Genomic DNA, 22,474 nt, shown 5'->3' with positions numbered 1-22,474 from the left:
GTGGCTTACAGGTGAGGGTTTTCCCGGATTGGCCGACGGGTTTGTCTCTCACCTGTGGATGTGGGCGAGCGGCACAAGGACACACACCAGCGGTCAGTGCGAGACGAGAGCCGTCAGTGAGCAGGTCATCATGGGCAGCGGGAGCAGCAGCAGCGGGGGGGTCGTCGTGGAGAGCAGGTGAGATACACACCTTCACCTGGACACACACACACACACACACACATGCAGAGAGTTGTGGAGAGCAGGTGAGATACACACCTTCACCTGGACACACACACACACACACACATGCAGAGAGTTATGGAGAGCAGGTGAGATACACACCTTCACCTGGACACACACACACACACACACATGCAGAGAGTTGTGGAGAGCAGGTGAGATACACACCTTTACCTGGACACACACACACACACACACACACACACACACACACACACACACACACACACACACACACACACACACACACATGCAGAGAGTTGTGGAGAGCAGGTGAGATACACACCTTTACCTGGACCCACACACACACACACACATGCAGAGAGTTGTGGAGAGCAGGTGAGATACACACCTTCACCTGGACACACACACACACACACACACACACACATGCAGAGAGTTGTGGAGAGCAGGTGAGATACACACCTTTACCTGGACACACACACACACACACACACATGCAGAGAGTTGTGGAGAGCAGGTGAGATACACACCTTTACCTGGACACACACACACACACACACACACACACACACACACACACACACATGCAGAGAGTTGTGGAGAGCAGGTGAGATACACACCTTTACCTGGACACACACACACACACACACACACACACACATGCAGAGAGTTGTGGAGAGCAGGTGAGATACACACCTTCACTTGAACACACACACACACACACACACACACACACACACACACATGCAGAGAGTCGTGGAGAGCAGGTGAGATACACACCTTCACCTGGACACACACACACACACACACACACACACACACACACACACACACATGCAGAGAGTCGTGGAGGGCAGGTGAGATGCACACCTTCACCTGGACACACACACACACACACACACACACACACACACACACACACACACACACACACACACACACGCAGAGAGTAGTGGAGAGCAGGTGAGATACACACCTTCACCTGGACACACACACACACACACACACACACGCAGAGAGTAGTGGAGAGCAGGTGAGATACACACCTTCACCTGGACACACACACACACACACACACACACACACACACACACACACACACACACACACACACGCAGAGAGTAGTGGAGAGCAGGTGAGATACACACCTTCACCTGGACACACACACACACACACACACACACACACACATGCAGAGAGTCGTGGAGGGCAGGTGAGATACACACCTTCACCTGGACACACACACACACACACACACACACACACACACACACACACACACACACGAGATGGTCTCAAAACACTCATCTTCAAATAATAACCAGTATTAGTCCAGAACGAGTAGCAAATGCTTATCACTGCCGTTCAAAAGTTTGAATCGATTTTTAATGTTGTAATGTTTGTAAAGGAAGTCTCTTCTGCTCACCAAGGCTGCATTTATTCAGTTAAAAATACAACAACAACAAAACTGTAATACTGTGAAATATTATGACAAATTAAATTACTGTTTTCTATTTTAATATATTTTAAAATGTAATTTATTCCTGTGATCAAAGCTGAATTTTCAGCATCATTACTCCAGTCTTCAGTGTCACATGATCCTCCAGAAATCACTCTAATAGTTCATCCACAGGGATTATTTTCACAAATGGTGCATTTTATCTGCAAAAGGCCTGAAAATCACACACTAATAAAACATCCTCCAGATGAAACACTTCCGTCTGTGACCGCCAGGTGGAGGAATACTGTCACCAGTGCTCATCTAAATAACATGTGGAAGAGGGCATGAAACAAAATCGCATTCTCTGTTGAGTATGTACTTACTTTGAAAAAGTACGTTCTATAGTACGAGTGTGTGTAGTAGTATGTAATCCGGACGGCATGTTGTCATTAGCCTATCACATGACCTAAAAGCGTTAGCTGTGTCATTCAGAAATGTCTGCATCCGAAATCACATACTTCCATACTATATAGTAGGCGAAAAATAGTATGTGACAAAAGAAGTGCGTCTGAATCACTGTATTCATACACACTTTACCATACCATGAGGGATAGTATTCAAAATAAGTACCTAAAGCAAGGCAAGGCACTTTTATTTCTAGAGCACATTTGCTGACCAATTACTTCAGACCAGTGTTAATTTTGGCAGCCATTTTTGATTTAGTCTTAGTTTTCATCTTGAGACGAAAATACTTATTGGTCTTAGTCACATTTTAGTCATTTTGTCTTTCATAGTTTTAGTCTAGTTTTAGTTGACGAAAAGTCATTGCATTTTTTGTCAACTTTTAGTCAAACTGCAGTTACCGACATTAATTTTGGTAGCTATTTATATGTATTCTTTAGACAAAAATGTCCTAATTTTTTTTTATCTCTAGGCCAATTCAGTTAAGCTTATGAGAAATGTAAATTAAGGTAACAGGCTGTATTGACATTGCACTCTTTAGCAGTAGCACTTGTGCAATTCTACATACCCCTTTTCCTTAGTTCAGTGGTTTTTAGAGTGCCCTAGCCCCTGGCACCCCCTCTCTTCCACTTAGACTGCAGTCACACTTTTTCCATTAAGGGACAATATTTTTTAAATATTTTTTTTTATTAAACAATGTTCAATAAATATGCAATGATGGTAAAAACAAAGTGATACCGGTACTTTTAAAATATTAAATTAAAGCCAGTAGTAAGTCACTGTCTTTATGAGTGAGTCATGGAGTCATTCATTCATTCATTCATTCAGTAAGGAAGCAAGCTGCTATTTTTATGAACGGGTCAGGAATCTCACGATTCTTTCAAAGCAACAGATTCGTTCACGAATCACCGCTGTGTGCTGCAGTTCTGCTGTGGCTTTCGTTGCAAAATAGAGCAATAAGCCTAAATGTAGGCTAGTACATTATTTAATGTTACCCTTCTGTTTGTTGAACTGTTGTATAAAATTAATGTCACATTTGAAATCGTGTGGATATTCAGGAAACATTGCATTCTTGCTCGTATAATATGATAAACATTAAAACACTGCTGGATATCAGCCTATATTTTGATCGCAGATTTAGTAGCACAGATAGCGCAAACCGCTCGTGGCAGAACACAGACCGATTGAACGACACTTTAATTTAAGTAGAAAATCTCAAATGAAGATCGCTAAACTCCAGCTTACTCGTCTGTGTTTTCAGATCATCCGCGGTTCTTCAGCAGTGTAGAGAGCGCGCGCGCATGGTTGCCAGATACTATTGAAAAGACCGGGTAGAAAACGTGTTATATTAACAGAAAAGCTCTGACTGGGGGTTTAATTATTGAAATCTGGCAACCGTAAGCATGAACGCTCGTAAAAAACAGTCAATGTGTTGTCGTCTCCTTTATTTGACACAAACTACAAGTGGTTTTGGTTAAGTTTAAAAAATGTTTAAAGTTTAAACACATTTCAGTCTCGTCTTTTTTCGTCAACGATATTGCATGTTCATATAGTCACAGTTATCGTTTAATGACGTGGGTGTCGTCTCTCATCGTCTTGTCTTAGTCAGGGGAAAAAAGGTCGTCAACGAACATTTTTCGTCATAGTTTTCGTTAACGAAATTAACACTGCTTCAGACAATAAAATACATGAATACAAAAACACACAGGAACACACACAAATTCATAAAATTGCATTGAAGCAAAGGCCAGAGAGAAAAAAAGTCTTTAGTGAGGATTTAAAGCAGAATATTTCAAGTTCAATATAAAATAAGCTCTATGCTTGTTGTCTATTATTACCACAAAAATAATTTTGACCTCAGAGTGTAAATGAGTTATGCACTTACGATGGCAGTCAAACACACAGCAGATGCACTGTACGTGGAGGTTTAATTAGATCATTTAAAGTTACAACCAGTTCAGAGAATCAATTACAGGATGAAAGGCCAATGCATATGGTTCTGAGAACATTCGATTATTTGTAAATGTAATATTCGTTCCCTCATTCCAGCTTAATGCACAGAATTAAAGAGTGCAGATTTGAAAATGCAGATGCAGAAAACTTTTTTTTTTATTTGCAGCAGGAAAGACACATATAGGCTACATGTATATATACAAGTGCGCATTTGAATCTGTCTTTATACTCACCTTGATGCTGATGTTTCATATGTCTTTATCTGACCGGACCCTGTGAATATCTGAGCTGAAACAGCAGAGATGTTCTCAGTGACATTGGTGACATGTACACTAGAGGGCGCTGGTCATTAATGCATCAGAACCGATCAGAACACTCAACAAACTTCATACCTCTTTCTGAGACACAAATACTGTATACTCATATATTTATATAATTCATCACTTCATATTTTTTACATTCCTATTGTAAATTACACCACTGTATGTCCCTAGCTAGTGCCAGTAACTACAAATGATAGTATCAAAAGGTAAAACATAATTTATGATCAGATGGTAATGATTTGGTACTGATGAATTACCATATTTACAGTACGAACCATGTTATCATGGTACCACAATGCATGGTAAAACATAGTGCTAACATGGTACAAGTACAAAATACATGGTATTACCATGGTGCACGTTCAAAAAACAGGCAGTTACCGTGGTACATGGCCAACAACATAGTACCACCATAGAACAAGTCCAAACAATAAGGTTTTATCATGGTAAATGTCCAAAAAGCAGGGTACTACCATGGTACTCGTGGTATTTGTAATATAAACATGATCATTTCGTTATGATAGTCTGTTTAGAGTGCTGTGCTCACAAACGTGATCTATATACGTGACATACAGCGGTAAAATCTCCTCAGTGTTTGCTTATTAAAGAGTTAACAGATGAGGTCTGATGCTGGCGTACGTGCGGCTGCGTGAGTCTCAACCATTAGATGGATTAACGCGGAAGTGCATTAGTATCACTCTGTGTACTCTATATATGAACAACCGAATAGATTTAAATGGACAATACATCCACTGTATTACTTAAACACGTATTTAATATCCCTGACAAGCACGTCGTTGTCATTGATTTGTAGTTTAACAACAGCACAGCAGCATCCTCTTGTCACGTGATCTCCTCGTGCTCCTGCATCGTGCCGTGTCTCGCGCTCTGATTGGATCATTCAACTTCCCTCATTTCGCGTTTCATAATCCGCCATCAGGAAGCTCGGGTTTGTTTACAAAGATCTAAGAGCTTAATTGACTCTTCGTTTCATTGAGGAAACGCAAACACACGTTTAGATATGCTTCTCGGGAATGTTATGGTCAAATATTGCTGAAAAAAACACAGTTATAGTGACATTTTTATATTTCGACGTCATAAGTATCCCTCCGCGCACGCAGGCTCGCGTGCCTTTGACGGAAGTAGTCCCGGTAGGCTTGACGGATCACCTTGAGCTCGTGATCAGAGCGCATCAGTCACGGCCGACCATCAGCAAACGCAGGTGAGTGTCTTCGCAGCAGCACCTACAAAAATCAACATCATAATACTCATATACTTCTATTCTTCAGTAGCCACTTTATTGTGTACGGTTTTAGGTACGTTTTTCGTCTAAAATAGACGAATACAATAGCACAGATTCGTTTTTCAGTCAGTGCGTAGTACGTACCTACCCTTGTAAAGGGTTTTAAAACGTTTTTTAAGCTGTTTTTTTGTAATGAATCCGGTAAAAGTTAGTGTTCTCTCCGTTCCCACCCATAACCACATATATTTCACTGCGTTTTCCGCGATTTTGTGCTGACTAACGTTAACCGTCTCTAGAGATTCATTATCGTCTGTAATTTTAATTTTGGCAGTTGAATAACCGTCATTCATTTTTTTTTGAATGAATTCGAATTCGAATGTTGCGTGGGCGCACCTCGTGCGGGAGTCTCTGCTGGCGGGGAATGTGACGCAGAGGCGGGACGTGACCCACAGCGCATCCGCCACACCATGACTAGACCAGAACCCACCTGTGTGAACACACAGAATGAGGATGAGGAGGATGATGGTTATATTTGGCGCTGAACGCATACGCAGTTTGTTTTCGGTGTGCACAGGCCCTATTTTCTTTATTAAGGCGTGCACTGCATGCATTGTCGTTAGTCTTGATTGTGTGTAGTGAATGAATGACACCGGCACAGAATCACACCCCTGCGGGCATCTGGTGATCTGAAGCGCAGTCTTGGCTCTCCTTGCGTGGGTGCATTGATGATAGATGATAATTATGATGCTGCATCGTGTTTCTGCGAGGGAGGAAATTGACGTTTTTGTGTTTGTCTTGCAATCACTTGCAAACACTTGTTTTAGATTTAAAGATTTTACATCAGTGGAGTCTGATTCTCTTTGTATTCTAGGAGGATTTAGACTTTATTTCAGCTGGCCTGTACTCAAGCTTGTGCGTCATTCAGAATTAAATGGAGAACTCTTAACATTTTCCAAAGCAAGTTTGCAGTTTTTTCTTTGCCAGCTCAATTGTGTAAAGATTGTAAATGATAATTATGCGGCATTATGACTCATCTCAGCTGCTAATATCAAAGCATACAGTTGAAAATTGCTGTGTAAATGCATTTATGCTACCTATGAGCAACAATCTGTAAAAACCCCTTATTTGCCAGTTCAGAAGCGCTTCTATGCCATTTTTGAAGTGTAAAATTGGCAAAAAAGTGTGAATTTAATAAAGAATTATAATTTGGCAGTTTGCCAAGCCAACATCATAATAAATTTAGTTTTATTCATAACATATGGGCTATTTCAAGAACAATGTATATATATATTTTCTGTAATAAATTAATTTCATTTTATGAACCAGGATGAAAGAGCACTTTATTATTGTGTAGAATTTCGGTAAATTTCTCTTCCTGTCATTCCAATTGGACTTCCTATGAGTCGCACATGCATAATCCTGATTTGTGCTCAGCCTTGTTGAAACATGCATAACTTGAAAACATGTATGCATTAACAGACAGCAAATTAGGTTTATTATAAATGCCGTTGGCACTGTATACATTACTTAATCAAACCGTTGCACCATTCATTTCAGGGAAGCTGCTTTCAGTTCTGCAATGAGTGTCTCGACGCAATATGGGAATTGTTTCTGTAATGTCCTGTTTAGTTGAGTTAGGACTTCAAAAGCTTCCACTAAACCAGCAGAAGAGACCGAATACCAGTAAATCACACCCACAGCTCTGCAGTGACACAAACCGGCCTTTCACACACCGTCCCAATGCACGGTTATTAGTCATATTTCTGAATCATACAATAAAGAGAACAGACTCACCTCAGTCTCTCTTTGCTGCAGTAAAGCACCGTTTGGCTTCATGCAAATGTGAACTAGAGTAGATATGAATCCTGCTGACGTCTACACACACACCACTGCAAGCTTGTTGTGTTTCATACTGGTACAATCCCAGCCAGTCCAGAGTCCTCATGGAATCCCGTTCCTATTTTAGCCCAGTGTTTGTAATGTGATCTACAGTAACTGAGGTGGGCTTGACTGCCCGCAGTGGCCCGGTCCACATCTGAAACGGTGTGTGTGTGTCGACTCATGTGGGCCTGGAGTCTTAGCAAAGGCCTGCTCGTGCAGGACAGTACGTGTGCGTGTGGCTTGCGTGTTTTATCCTCTCTTAAGGGAAGAGGATTTAGTGCTCAAACTCCTCAGCAGTGCAGTGCGTGCTGCTTCATTCTGGCCGGCGTCCCGTTCTGCAGCGCTGTGTTTGGGGAGAGAAGGTCACACACACTGGGGTTCCTCTGGAAGGTTCTGACAGACACACGGTGCCTTGTTTCCCTGAGCCGAAGGGCCTACAGGTGGAGGTGGGTTTAGGGCTGCTGTTTCTGAGTGACGTAACTAGGCTTTGTTAGGCACAGATAATAGTTTTTTTTATATACATATAGTCATTAAAGTCCCCCTGTGGTGAAACTCGAGCTTTTAAATGTCGTTTATGTGTCTATGTGGTGTTTTTAATATGCTTTAAGACAAACCATGTGTAAATTCATAAGTCGACACCATTGCTGAGTATTTTCTCCTTAAAACTGCAGTGAACCAAAGACAGTCTCAAAAACACGCTTTGAAATCGCTGGTGTTTCTGACGTCACAAACTACCTTGTAACCAATCAGATCAACGTGTGATCGTCAACCAGTGGATCTCTGAGCTGAGCGAGTGAGTGGAGGCGGGGCTCATTTGCATATTCATAGAACCACGCATACTAAATGAGGCAAGGGTGTCAGTTATTAGTCATATTTCTGAATCATAGAATAAAGAGAACAGGCTTACATCGCTCATGGTTACATTCTAGATATTTTAAGGCTTGAGTATTTTCCAAGGAAAAAGTTTAAATATGTAATTTTGGTGATCAAAGATGAGTTTTAAGGGTTATAATTATTGCTTACAGCGGGACTTTAAGATCAGTGTGACTGACTGAATGTGTGTGTGTGTGTGTGTGTGTTTGGATGCAGGCGGATTAATACATGCTCTAAAGTTAGACGGCATCAGTGCTGTGACGGATGTTGTGATGATGATGATGATGATGATATGAGGTCAGGCACAGATATGACCCGGTGCAGCTGTGGATATATAGATTTAGCACTGGGAAAATGTAATCTGCTGGTTCTTACTTGTGCCAAACATGCAGAACACACACACATACTATAGGTAGACTTGGCTGTGTGATGAATGTAAGCTATATCATCACACAGCTCTGTGTATAATGAAAAGCGCTATACAAATAAATTTGACTTGACTCCATCATGATGAAGTGGGTGGTTGCCAGGGCGTTACTGTGTGGTTGCAAGGCCTACATGGATCTCAAATTTTTAGTTTCTTTTGCATTTTTATTTATATTTTTATATATAGATATTGATGTCTGTTTTGCGGTATTTGAAGGTTCAATTCCAAATGCTAACATTTTTAGCGCAGCTTCTTAAGCCTCGTGATTTGAGGTATTCAAATTTTGCTGTTGTGTTTATATTGTGCAGTTTGTTCAGAACTCTAGAATTCATTGTAGGTGAAATTCTTCCTGTTCATTGGGCCTTGAGACGGGCTGTGTTTTCATAGCTGGGATTTTTGGAGATAAAGCTGGGAATGTGGTTATAAAACAGGCCTATAAATACAAGATATTCATGTGACATTCTAGCACTGACCTTCAGTGTCCTGGCTAGCATCAGATGCTACGGCTATTGTCTGATGAGCCACATAGCATGATAGAAATCAATACAATGACAACAGATATATAGCAGTAGCATTATCATCTTAAGTTACACAAACCACATTTTGCATAATTTCCTGTATTTCCTGTTCCTGTAGTATCAGGAAGTGGATTAACCCCCACCCTTCACTTTGAGTGTGTGTCAGTGTGTGGTGCGCTACACGAGGACCTGGATTTTCCACCCTGCCTGTCTTAGTCATCACATTACTAGGTGATGAAGAGTGTGTGTGTGCCGTGATGTGAATCTCCTCACGTACAACAGCCCACCATGACATCATCAGAGTGGAAAGTGGTGTGGTTTTGCTCCCATGAGGCTTCTTAATGCATATTCTGTCTTTCTGCATTATTAAATGCATCTCATTTGTTTTTTTGTGTGTGTGTGTGCCAACAGGGCTGTAATTGGCTGGATGTCACGTGACACTTCTGCGCTTCAGGGTGTGTGAGGTGGCTTACCTCAGTTTCAAATTGAGCTTTAGTAACATACGCAATCTCCGCATTAAGATAAAGAATCCAGGTCAGCTCAAACACACAAAGACCAGCTCATTGGGGTTGTGTGTGTGTGTGTGGGGATTGTAAAATTAAACTGCTAAACCACTATATTAATTAAAACATGTGAATGTTTAGTTTGTCTTAACCTAAGATTCTTAATTTGAACCTATAGAAGTTATTTCCACACTGGGTTTGACTGCCTCGATTTCACCCCAGGTCTCTTGTCTTTTCCCATTTTATTTATTTGCAAACACCACCATAAGTATTAGCAATATGTGTTTACCACTGAACCATTGAGTCTGCATGGAATGTAACTTGTTTTCAGACAGATTGATGCAGTTCGCTGGTGCACGTGTAAGTTCAGAAACCAAAGATTAAACCACTTGACTGCGGTGCCCATATGCTGTGAATGTGAAGGTCATGTTCTACACTTCTTGTCTGCTTTGATCATGAGATTTGGGTGATTATTGAGAGACCTAAAAGCAGGGTTCCTCATATCCAGACCTAATCAAACACACTTGAACAAGCTAATCAAAGTCTTCAGAGTTACTAGAAGACAGGTCGGTGTGTTTGAGCTAAACTCTGCAGGACAGTGGCTGGATTTGAGGAACCATGACCTGAAGGAATGTGTTATTAACTGTATATGTTCATAGTGTTTCTAAGTGCTGGAGTCTGTTGCATAATATGGAAAGTAGACATTCCTTTTCACCACACCCCTATACTGTATACACACACACACACAGAGAGGTGCAGAGCTGACGTTCGGTATTGCAGAGGAGTGTGTGTGTAACTATTTAGCTGACTTCGAGACTCTAAATTCTCAGCAAAATGCATTTGACTTTTATGGCTTTAGTTCATGTCACTGTTTATGCTGTTGAGTTTAAATCAGGGTTAATCACTACAGTCTGATGTTTATCTTCAAGATGCACTCTTGTTTTAAATCACTTGTGGTCTCTACTCTAGCTGTTCAGTCCATCATGAGAATGAGACTTGGAGTCTTAAACACAGACACGCCAGACATTTGATTAGTCAATTCATCATGTGGATGTCATTTCATTGGTCTCTCTCTCTCTCGCTCTCTCTCTCTGTCTCTGTAGGATATTACCCGCTTCTTCCACGATGCCCCACACTAAAGCTCAAGATATGGGTTCTGCCTTCATCCAGACGCAGCAGCTCAATGCTGCCATGGCTGACACCTTCCTGGAGCACTTGTGTTTGCTGGACATCGACTCTGAGCCCACCATCGCCCGCAACACTGGAATCATCTGCACCATCGGTCAGTGGATGCTCAGACACACATACACACTAGGGCTTTCCCGATTCCTCGATTTAAGGCGAGTACTCGATTAAAAAAAATTGCATTTTACCGGCAAAATACCAGAAGTGCCGCTTTCCACGGACGAGAATCCATGAACCGCATTATTACACCATATTCTAAGGCTACACGATATATATATATATAAAACCATTTACAATCATAATATAGCATAGTGCTAATGTGAAATCAAAAAGGCTGCGATTCAGTTAAATATATGCGCTGTGTTTTCCGCACAGAGAAGCATGACGCTTTATGTACATCTGTGCAGATTACATGTTAAAAGTACCTCAGCTCCGTTCACAGTAAACACTGCTCAACACACACTCAGTCTCTGCATGGGCTGCTTGTTTAGGTTTCCAATAACGTGCATTTGGGAATGCAGTGTTTAATAGTTGCACTGTTATCTTTATATGCGTGGAGCACGTCTCGGGTTTCTCCAACTCCATCTGTGCATGCTGTGAGTTTGGGTTGCTTATAACGTTCATCTGGGAACGCAGTGTGCGCCATTTCACAAGATTTGTTACGCAACTCATTTGTAAATCTACGCCAACACTCAAAAATACATGTTTCTAAATATGTGAAGTGGTGTTCATCGCGTTTTCAAAATAAAAGTTTAAACCCTCTGAGTTTGCATGTTTTGATGTGCACATGTTCTTGGATCTATTTTTATTGCCACAATTTTTTTTTATCCGATTAATCGATGAAATAATCAGAAGAGTACTCGACTACTGAAATAATCGGTAGAGTACTCGACTACTGAAATAATCGGTAGAGTACTCGACTACTGAAATAATCGGTAGAGTACTCGACTACTGAAATAATCGGTAGAGTACTCGACTACTGAAATAATCGGTAGAGTACTCGACTACTGAAATAATCGGTAGAGTACTCGACTACTGAAATAATCGGTAGAGTACTCGACTACTGAAATAATCGATAGCTGCAGCCCTACGACACACAGTAGATTCAACTACGATTTCCTTTTGTAATAAAGCAGAAATATAAGGTAGTTGCAAAAGGCTCCTGTGATCACAGTTCTGCAAATGCTCTGGTGGGTTATGTCAATTATGTGTTTAATTAATGCTGACCTGTCTGATGAGTGCTGTTGTGTTGAAACAGATTTACCAAACCCTCCCTCATCTGTCATTGTTCTGACTTGGATTGTTTTCATGTAATGAAACAGACATAGGATGTTGGGAAAAAAAACAACGTATATTAAGTGATGTTTAAAATAGCCTAAGTCCAGAGGAAGCAGGAATTGATTCTTTGTGTGTCATGTGACCCCAGGACCGGCCTCCCGCTCTGTGGACATGCTGAAGGAGATGATCAAGTCTGGCATGAACATCGCTCGCATGAACTTCTCTCATGGCTCACATGAGGTACATACTATTTATCATTATTTACAGTCTCTTGTGCTTGTCTCTCTTTTCTCTCTCTCTCTCTCTAATTCTATTTATATATGTCCAACATCAGTTGTGCAGTCAATGGATGCAAGCCATTCTCTACCAGAAATTATACTAAAACGTCTGTAGTTCACATCTTAAAAAAAACGTACGTGTCAAAGGCCACAGAGAGAGAAAGTGTGTGTGTGTGTAACCTAATCTACAGTGAGCCTATTATAAATAGTTTATCTGTGCCTTCCCAGCAGAGAGCTTATCATGCATCAACAGCATTCTCTTCCACACTAATGGTTAATACAGAAGCCGCTGGCTATGAGAAGAGCTTTGCAATGTCTTGTGCAGTTTTGTGAACTTATGACATCAAATTTCAAGTAAAATTCATCTCAGATTTCTGGGTAATAGTCACAAGTGTGTCATGAATTGAATTCATTCTTTGAATTTTCTCAAGCAGTTCTGGCCTGTTTGGAGCCAGACCTTTCCAGAAAGGTCATTTCGGGTTAATATCCATTGAGCCAATCATTATTCCAAAAACTAAAGATGCAAGGTTAAACGGAAAAACATGTGAACATGTTTAATTAGTACCAGGAAAGGAAGTGTACGTTTAACAATCACTGTTCTCATTTTATGCACAGACATTTTGCCCCTCATATATTACTTTGTGGCTTAGCTAATGGTGGGCTTTGGGTTAAACAAATTCTGCCATATTATACAAACATTTCACACTCTTAAACAAACAGCGTGTGTTTCCACACCAGATGCCCATGGGTGGCCTGTTTGCCCAACAGAAGGAATGACCTTGAGTGTGTGTAGAGGTCGAGCTGTCTGTACAGGAGCTACTGAAGTGAAAGTGACTAGATTAAGTGATTAGTACTACAGCTGTATGACACATGTAACGTCATGGATCAAAGGTGCTCGTCTAACCTGGTTTATTAAAGCGTGATCAGTAGATCAAACTCTTAACAGGTGAACTTTGCATCCTGTCGTATCACACATTACATGCACATAAGCATGTCTAATCGTTTGTGCACAGCTTGAGTATATGTGACCCAGTTTTGCACGTCTAGGCACACGCCTTGACCATTGCTTAGTTGCGTGTGTGTGAGCGTGTTCAAATAGAAGGTTGTAATGACGTAACCTGCGCTGTTAGATGATTATATTGCTGTGAGACAATCAAGTGCACTTGTTTAACATCAGCGGGTGTAACAATATATCGTGTCGCAATACAAAAATGCATCAATATTTATCGTGGACAGTGAATATAGGTGTAGTTCACCCAAAATAAAAATTACTGTGTGTGAAATTCAAGTTTACAGAGTTTTAGTGTCAGTACTACATTATACTACTATATATAATGCTTTGTGGGAATATTTATGGGTCCTGATAATGCCAAATGTCTGTTACCAGTAAAAAGTGGCCGACATTATTTTAAATATATCCAGTCAGTGACAGAGATCAAGCATATTCATCTAAAATAATTCAGTATTTTCATCTTCAGAATCATGAATATTGTTATTCTGGTGTCTCTATTGTCCTGTGCTTTGGGTTTCAGCACCAAGTCCAAGACTATTCATTTACACACACAATGTAATATCAAATTTAGCATTTTAATCAGCAGGATATTTTTTGTTAACCTTTTATCATGTGTCTTGGAGTATCAAATAATATCGAGTTCATGAGGGTATCGTTACACCCCTAGCTGTTACACAAAGAACATCTCCATTAGAGACATTTATGATGTATTATGATTAATTCTTTGATTTGTTAAGCACAGTGTTGATTTCTTCTCTATTTCAGTATCATGGAGAAACTATTAAAAATGTACGTGAAGCTTGTGCCAGTTTCGAGCCGGGCAGCATCCACTACAGGCCAGTGGGCATCGCCCTGGACACCAAGGGGCCAGAAATCCGAACCGGGCTCATTAAAGGGGTGAGTTTACTCATTTCAGTTCAACGCAAGGTGATACAAAGATGTCCCACTGTTACTGCCGCTGGTCTAGATCAGTGTACACTACTGAATTAGCTGTTATTAGTGCATATAATAAGAGAGATGGTTATAAAACACCATATAGTTCTACAGAAATTTCAGTATTTAAACCATAAGAATGTTTCCCTTAGCAATTTGTTTTAATATTGCAAATATATGCATGTGTCTGTCCCAGAGTGGCACGGCTGAGGTTGAGCTGAAGAAGGGAAATTTGATCAAAGTGACCTTAGATGATTCTCTCATGGAGAACTGTGATGAGGATAACCTCTGGCTGGACTACAAGAACATCACCAAGGTGGTGGAAGTGGGCAGTAAGGTCTATATTGATGATGGACTCATTTCTCTCCAGGTCCAGGAAATCGGTGAGTTATAGATTTGTGGCTATTTATTTTTTATTGAAAACATGGTAATCAAAGGAATTGATGCATCTTTTATTTCACCCACTTTGAAGTTTAGTATCAAGTTAATAAGTCTGTGGTTTAATGCCTCTCTCTGTCAGGCTCTGACTATCTGATATGTGAAATTGAGAATGGAGGAACTCTGGGTAGTAAGAAGGGTGTGAATCTGCCGGGGGCCGCAGTCGACCTTCCAGCCGTTTCAGACAAAGACATCAAGGACCTGCTGTTCGGTGTGGAGATGGGAGTCGACATGGTCTTTGCCTCCTTTATTCGCAAGGCAGCTGATGTGCATGAGGTTCGTAAGGTGCTCGGAGAGAAGGGCAAGAACATCAAGATCATCAGCAAGCTGGAGAACCACGAGGGTGTGCGCAAGTGAGTGGGTTAAACGTTTTCTCCAGGTGTGCTGACCTTCGAACTCAATATGCAGTACTAGACGTTATACGTTCAATTCACATTTATTTGTAAAGTGCTTTTCACAATACACGTCGTTTCAAAGCAGCTTTACAGGAAATGCAATTTAGAGTGATCTAGGTAACCAAGTTAAGTATTTCAGAAATGTACATATACAAAATCACAGTTAGCTAAAAATGTATTAATTTAAGGCAGAAACAATGAGCTCATTGTAGTAATGAAAAATGATTTGGATTTGAACGTGTCCCCTTTATTTGCCAGGTTTGATGAGATCATGGAGGCCAGTGACGGCATCATGGTCGCTCGTGGTGATCTGGGAATTGAAATCCCCACGGAAAAGGTGTTCCTGGCCCAGAAGATGATGATTGGTCGCTGCAACAAGGCAGGAAAGCCGATCATCTGTGCCACACAGGTCAGCTAAGCTACAATCCATGTGTTTTCTAGACAATATTCTGCCTCTGGAACAATTTCCATTTTAGATATGAGTTTTCACATTATTTATTTATAAAATCAGCAACTCTTCTGTGATATTTAAATAGGCTCAATATTACAGTTTAATTGCTCCAGTAAAGTAAATGTGAAGTTTTCTTGTAGTAAGTTTAATGTAGTACTGACACTAAAACTTACAAAAACTTAACTTTTTAACTTAAAAAAAAAATCAAGTTTAGTTATTTTCATTTTGTGTGAACTATACTTTGTATTGTGACCCCCCCCCCCCCCCCCCCCTAATATCTAACCATTACTACTGGCACTGTATTCTGAAGCCCACTGAAGTCTCGTGTGTTTCTAGATGTTGGAGAGCATGATCAAGAAGCCTCGTCCCACCCGTGCCGAGGGCAGTGATGTGGCCAACGCTGTTCTGGATGGTGCCGACTGCATCATGCTGAGTGGAGAGACTGCGAAGGGAGACTATCCTCTGGAGGCCGTACGCACCCAACACATGGTGAGAGCGCCCCCTACTGACAGGCACATTAACACTGTTAGACAGCTAAACGGTTTAGTACCTGACTCGTACATAACTCACTCATCTAAAAATACTAATTAAAAGAATTTTCAAAGGAATTTTACGGGTTAAATGCAAATTATGGACGGCATTTTGTGGCATGCTGTCTCTGTTTGTAAAAACAACGGGAATTGTTTACAATAATACACTTACAGTGGAGGTCTGTGGGTCATTTAAAGCAGAAATGAGAAGCTTGTTTTTGTTTTTTGTTAAAGCACTTTATTCCATAATTCTATTGCAAATCATATCATCATAACTAAGTGAACTGTCAAAAATTGTGTTTTGGTTTTTGTCTCTACAAAGCGAATGTCACTCATTCACTTGCATTTGATTAATCACCTAGAAATAATGTAGAATCTGAAATATTATTATATAAATTAATAAAAAAAAAAAAAAAAAAATCCCCAGGTTTTAAATTACATTGAGACCTAAATTTTTAATGTACTGTAAAAATGTAGACCCCACTGTATGTTTTGTTTTTAACCCATAATATTTCTTGAATATCACAACATCCTTCATTACTTCATTCTCTCATCCGCATGTGTTTTGCCTTCACTTGTCTCAGTTGTCAGGGTCAGTTACAGACAACAGCCTTCTTACAAGACTCTTTTCCCTCTGCCAGTTCTTGACGAGCTTGTTAACAGTTCTGCATTGTGCTCAAGGTGTGCATGTTTGAGTTAGCAGGCACATGTTTGCCCAGTCATCACAGATATGGCCTGAATCTGCTGGTGATTGAGTCCCTCGTCTTTAACAAACCTTTAAACATTATATTTTCTTGAAGCTGGTTTGTTCTTTTGGGAATGAGTTCAACGCTTTCTGAAAACCAGCATGATTTCCTGTCATGTGCTCAACCTTTCTTCTTCATTTGGACTTGCATGTTGAAGTCATATGATCTTTTAACTTTCTTTTCCATAATTTCTTTAACTCTATCATCACAAATCCGTTACAGCCTCACACTTTACTAGTCATTGTTTTATATATGTCCATATGTCAAATAATATTCATCATGATTTAATGGTGGTGGTTTTCACTGTAATGTTAATTTGCATTTAATAATTTACTGAGAGAGTGTGGATGTGTTCTAATATTCATTTTGTTTTTTGTACTAACCTTTTCCTCTGAACTAACACCTGCATTAATTTCCCTTCCTTGTTTTCTCTACTCTCTCTTCTTCTTCCTCACTCAATTCATTTTGATCTTCTTCCTCTTGACTCTCCTCACCTCTGTTCTTGTCTCATGTATGTGCGTATCTCTCTCTCTGCTGTCGTATCACGCGCTGACTGCATCAGATCGCTCGTGAGGCAGAGGCGGCCATGTTTCATCGGCAGGTGTTTGAGGACCTGCGCCGCTGTTTGGGCCACTCCACCGACCCGGCCGAGGCCATCGCCATTGGCGCTGTGGAGGCCTCCTTTAAAATCCTGGCCTCTGCGTTTATAGTCCTCACTGGGTCTGGCAGGTAGGCGGCAGTGTGGAAGTGATGTGGAAAACCGGCTCGGCACAGTCAGGGAGTAGGCAGAGCAGGGACAGTAGAGGACTGGAAGACAGAGAAATGAGAGAGACACATGGCACACTGTCAATGTTAATGATGTCCATCCGCAAGGAAACACTATAATCCGAAAAATAAACATCAGAATTCACTTTAAAAAACAATTTAACCCTCTAGTGCTCTGATACATTTTTATTTTATTAATTTTTTTATTAATTTCTTTCTTTATCGGTATGAAACTTGGTAAAGGTAAACACAAACACAAAAAATCCTGGACAGAAAAGGTTAAATGGTCCTGAAAGAAAGTCTTACTGGTGCTCCTTGCTGTCAGAAATGAGCGGAAACTTTTGGTACTGCAGCCAAACACAATCATAAAAATCAAAATCTAATTTTTTGAGATATCAGGGTCAAAGTTTGAACAACTTGTTTAGGCTTTGATTTTTCTCAATTTTAGAGTAAAACATGTTTTTGAAAAATATATAATACATAACATATTCATATTCACATTTTTTATAACAATAAACATTAAATTCTGTAACTGTTTTTTTTTAAAGTTCACTTTTCAAAACCTTTTTCGCTTCAGCAATAATCTGCTGAGTGTTGTCTTTGAAAAGAGATCAATCTTAAGTCTGTGCTCAGTCTAAAGCATTCAAGATTCACAACAGTTCAAGTCGGAAACTCAAAAAGTGAATAAGTGGATTGTGAATATAATTAAAATCAGGTAAAAATATTAAACAAAAAACATTATCGAACTAAAATATAGTACGTTCATTTCATTGAAATAAAAATACAATTTCGGTCATTTTTGACCGACACGTGAAGAGCACCAGAGGGTTAATCATGCTAATATATTTAAATTATAATTATTATTTAAATGAGAAAATAGTAATATATAATTTTAAAATGACTGTTCGAGAGCTTTGGAACAGTACAGGACTAGCATAAACATTCTTGTCCATGTGTGTCTCGGTGTATTTCTCTCTGTCTGAGTGGTTGACGGTATGGTTGTGTATAACCCCTCCCTTCCCCCTCCCTCCACCGGGTGGCGCTGTCAGATTGCCCGTGAGGCAGAGGCAGCCACGTTCCACCGGCAGCTGTTTGAGGAGCTGAGGCGCTCCACTCTTCTGACTCGCGATCCTTCAGATGCTGTAGCTGTTGGCGCTGTTGAGTCCTCCTTCAAATGCCGCGCCAGCGCCCTTATCGTGCTCACCAAGACCGGCAGGTAAGAGGGGGGAGTTCAGCATCCAACAGGTGAGACCAAAGGGCTGGAATATAATGCATGTGACCCCCCCCCCCCCCCCATATATATATGTGATGCGATCTTGGAAAACCCATCACATTTTTTACTTATTACTGGTTTCAAGCCCTTTCCAAATCTGTTTTTCTTTCCTCGTTTGTCGGGCGGGATGATTGGCGTTCTTAAAAAAAAAAAAAAAAAAATGTATTGCCTTTTTATTTAGGTATAAATTAGGTATCATCAGGTCTGAATCTCAAGGTTCCATATTTTGTGATAGAAGTGAAATTTGGACATTTGAAAGCACAAAAAAAAAAAATCTATAGTATGTGTGACACCCGGTGGCTATTTTTGGTACAGCACCTAAAAAAAAGTTAAAACACAGCTTGGTTAGACATGGCTTTGATTTTTATATTACTTTTACATAAATAAATAAAATACATTTGTAAAATATATATTTTATATAAAATAATAAATATTTAGTACAGTACACTTGATTTTACAGTAAATTTAACCTTCCATAACATTTCCAAACTTTATTTTCCAGCAATAATCTGCTGAATAAGTGTCTTTGTTAAAACAAGAGGAAACTTAGGGCTGTGTTCCAAAGCATTCTTGAATTACAACCATATAAGTATGGAAAGTGCATTTTCAAGTTCAAAAGAACATTTATTTGAAATAGTTTTTTTTTTTGGGGGGGGGGGGGGGGGATCAATTTAATGTGTCTTTGCTGAATAAAAGTAAAAACATTTATATAAAAAAAGAACTGCCTCCAAATTAAACTGTAGTAAATCTGTATGTGTGTGTATGTATATAATTTTTTTATTATTTATTTATAAATGTTTTTATTATTATTTTTGATATTGATTTAATTTTTTTTTCATTCCCTGACCCTTTTCCCCTGAATGGCTGTGAATGAGACCTATATGTGTGTGTGTGTGTGTGTGTGTGTGTGTGTGTGTGTGTGGACTATGCAAGAGCAAAGCAAGCAGAATGGAGTAGGGTTTAACCTTAATTTGTTGAGTCACATGTGTCTGGGTCAGCTCTTATGTGCTAGTGTGGGTGGGTGTGCAGTGTAGGGAAATCATCATAGCTGTCCTTGACCATCTGATCTTTAGTAAGAAGTGTTTGCTGGAATCCTCACGACATTTTGCATCACAGATCTCTTTTTTTTTCTCCATTCTTTTCCAAACTTTCATTAACACACACTCCTGTCTTCTATTCCAGGTCTGCTCATCTGATCTCCCGGTACCGCCCACGTGCCCCAATTATAGCCGTGACCCGTAACGAGCAGACGGCCCGGCAGGCTCATCTGTACCGCGGCATCTTCCCCGTGCTCTACAACAATCCCTCTAATGATGTGTGGGCCGAGGATGTGGACCTGCGGGTCAATTTTGCCATGGATCTTGGTAAGACACAATTGCAGAAGAAACTGATGTTACTAAAGGCTGGAAAATACTACAAAACATCTAAACCGATTTGAATACACTAGTCATCATTCTCTTGTAAATAATTAGGGAGTAAATCAAAGATGAGGATCCCTCAAGGTCGTTCCGAACACAAACGCATCCAGAAATATAGATTTCTTATTTCTTTTTAATGCATATTGATACGGAACTGTGGTTGAATAGTGTTTGTGTTACAGGGCCTGAATTTCGTTGTAGGGATTGCGCATATTTTTACTCATTCCCACAGGTTTCACACTCTTAAAGCGCCTCTTACACAGCCTGTGAGTGACACATTGAGCGTAAAACAAGCAAATACACACACGGTTCTGTCTTTTTGACTGTGTGTGTTCATCCATGATCACGTTTTAGCAATGAATCCGTATTTGTAGATCAGTTAGAGTAGCATTGCCAAGAGATCTGAACACGTTTTTCATTGTTTATGTTCGTTTTCATTCAGACTACAATAAATGGGTATATTTGTGAAAAGCCTTTATTAGAATATCCAGCTGAAATCATGCATTGAAAAAAACACCCATAACAGTTTGACAAGCACCTACATATTGTGCATCGGAGTAACTCGAGTGTAACCTTTTTACTGAATCTTTGCACTTCAAATACAGCAGATGTTCTGTAGACTGATTTCCACAGACTGTTCTCATGCAAGTCAGTTTAGAGTGGTGTTTTTTACACTGAAAAAGATTTTACTGGCTGTTTGAAATCCCTAAAATGATAGTTTACTAAGGAAGCACAAGTATTTGCATGAAGCTAAAAGAATAAAAATGAATAATCTTGGAATTTGTCAGAAAAAGCCAGTATATTTTACTATTACCCTTTGAACTGTGACCCTGGTTGTTCACATCAAACCCTCTGTTCTCTCTCAGGAAAGGCTCGTGGATTCTTCAAGACCGGTGACGTCGTGATCGTCCTGACCGGCTGGCGCCCAGGATCCGGTTACACCAACACCATGCGTGTCGTCCCGGTGCCATAAGCACCACAGGACCGTAACACACTCCCCTGCTGTTCATACATCACTTCCCCCGCCCCCCCACCCTCCCCCGCAGGCTTTCAGACCGCTGACTGATGTCATCACAGAAGCCTGGCTCCTCCCACACAGGCCAGTGGACCATCATCATCACTTAGACGTTGTTCTCACTTTATTTTTTTTCCTTTCCAGTCTCAGTGGCACACGTGCCAACCATAATCTCATGCTTATCCACAGTTGTGTTTCTCATTAAAGCAGAGCTGTCTGTGTGCTTGTCTGTCTGCATGCCTGGCGAAGCACAGAGACGGGTCGTGAGCGAACAAACACCTGAAACTGACCTGATAACGGTTCCCGAGTGGCGAAGGGCTCGCGTGACTCTAGTTGTGTTCGTTTTATTTGTAGTGTCACTGTCCGTGCGCTTTATTTGCACCATGTCTGTGTTCACACTCCTAATGATGTTACATTCTGTGTTGCACTAGACCATGAGACCAGTTTATGTGGGATGAGGCAACCAATGTGCTACAGTATATATATTTTTTTGAAATGTTGACATTGGGATGTCCAGCTCGTTTCAGCTGTTTGAGTGGAGTAAGAGAACGATTATGAGCGAGAGATTGAGCAGCAACGGTCACATTCCCAGCCATCTGTCCTGTTCACTTCCTTTCTCTCTGCTGCTCCTGTGTGCGTGTGTGTGTGTGTGTGTGAGAGAGGGTGTCTGTGTTTAGATCCACCCGCTTTGTGTCGCTAGGGTGCAAGATGTACTTATAACTGTAAGAGTAAACTATAGTATCATCTGAAGTGTTGTATTACTCAAGACTGAATTAATAAAGGAGACGAGCACTTGTCCGGACTACGGTTTTATTATTTCATGTCAGTGATTTATGGAGCCAGTTGCATAAACAGCCATAAGACATTTCAGTCTATCTTTTAAAGATCAATTTTTAGATTAATCTACTTTATGTAACAGACATAAAATGTGGCCACTCCTAAAGAAA

The 22,474-nt window shown here is 40.4% G+C and overlaps 1 protein-coding gene and 1 long non-coding RNA gene across 11 annotated transcripts; one reads left to right on the top strand and one right to left on the bottom strand.

Moving 5' to 3' along the window:
• The first annotated feature begins 39 nt into the window (after positions 1–39).
• Positions 40–22,323, top strand: pkma (pyruvate kinase M1/2a). 10 transcript variants are annotated; one of them, XM_084124173.1, is made up of 11 exons: positions 40–177; positions 10,914–11,092; positions 12,422–12,513; positions 14,329–14,460; positions 14,693–14,879; positions 15,017–15,287; positions 15,588–15,738; positions 16,117–16,269; positions 18,871–19,037; positions 20,277–20,458; positions 21,379–22,323. In XM_084124173.1, the coding sequence occupies exons 1-11, from the start codon at positions 59–61 to the stop codon at positions 21,483–21,485; spliced, it is 1,740 nt and encodes a 579-aa protein (XP_083980299.1). In that variant the 5' UTR covers positions 40–58; the 3' UTR covers positions 21,486–22,323. The 10 variants fall into 10 exon arrangements, with proteins under 10 accessions (XP_083980299.1, XP_083980298.1, XP_083980300.1 ...); XM_084124172.1 differs by lacking the exon at positions 18,871–19,037 and adding an exon at positions 17,619–17,785 and having other exon boundaries at positions 41–177; XM_084124174.1 differs by lacking the exons at positions 40–177; positions 18,871–19,037 and adding exons at positions 946–953; positions 17,619–17,785.
• Positions 5,469–7,524, bottom strand: LOC311089465. The gene is made up of 3 exons (XR_014607699.1): positions 7,403–7,524; positions 6,002–6,095; positions 5,469–5,609 (listed from the first exon to the last, which is right to left on the bottom strand). It is a non-coding gene; the product is annotated as an uncharacterized lncRNA (long non-coding RNA).
• Positions 22,324–22,474: the final 151 nt, after the last annotated feature.

Source organism: Abramis brama (assembly GCF_963993115.1).
Source record: "Abramis brama genome assembly, chromosome: 9".
Lineage (NCBI taxonomy): Eukaryota > Metazoa > Chordata > Actinopteri > Cypriniformes > Leuciscidae > Abramis > Abramis brama.
This window is presented reverse-complemented; position numbering and strand designations above follow the sequence as displayed.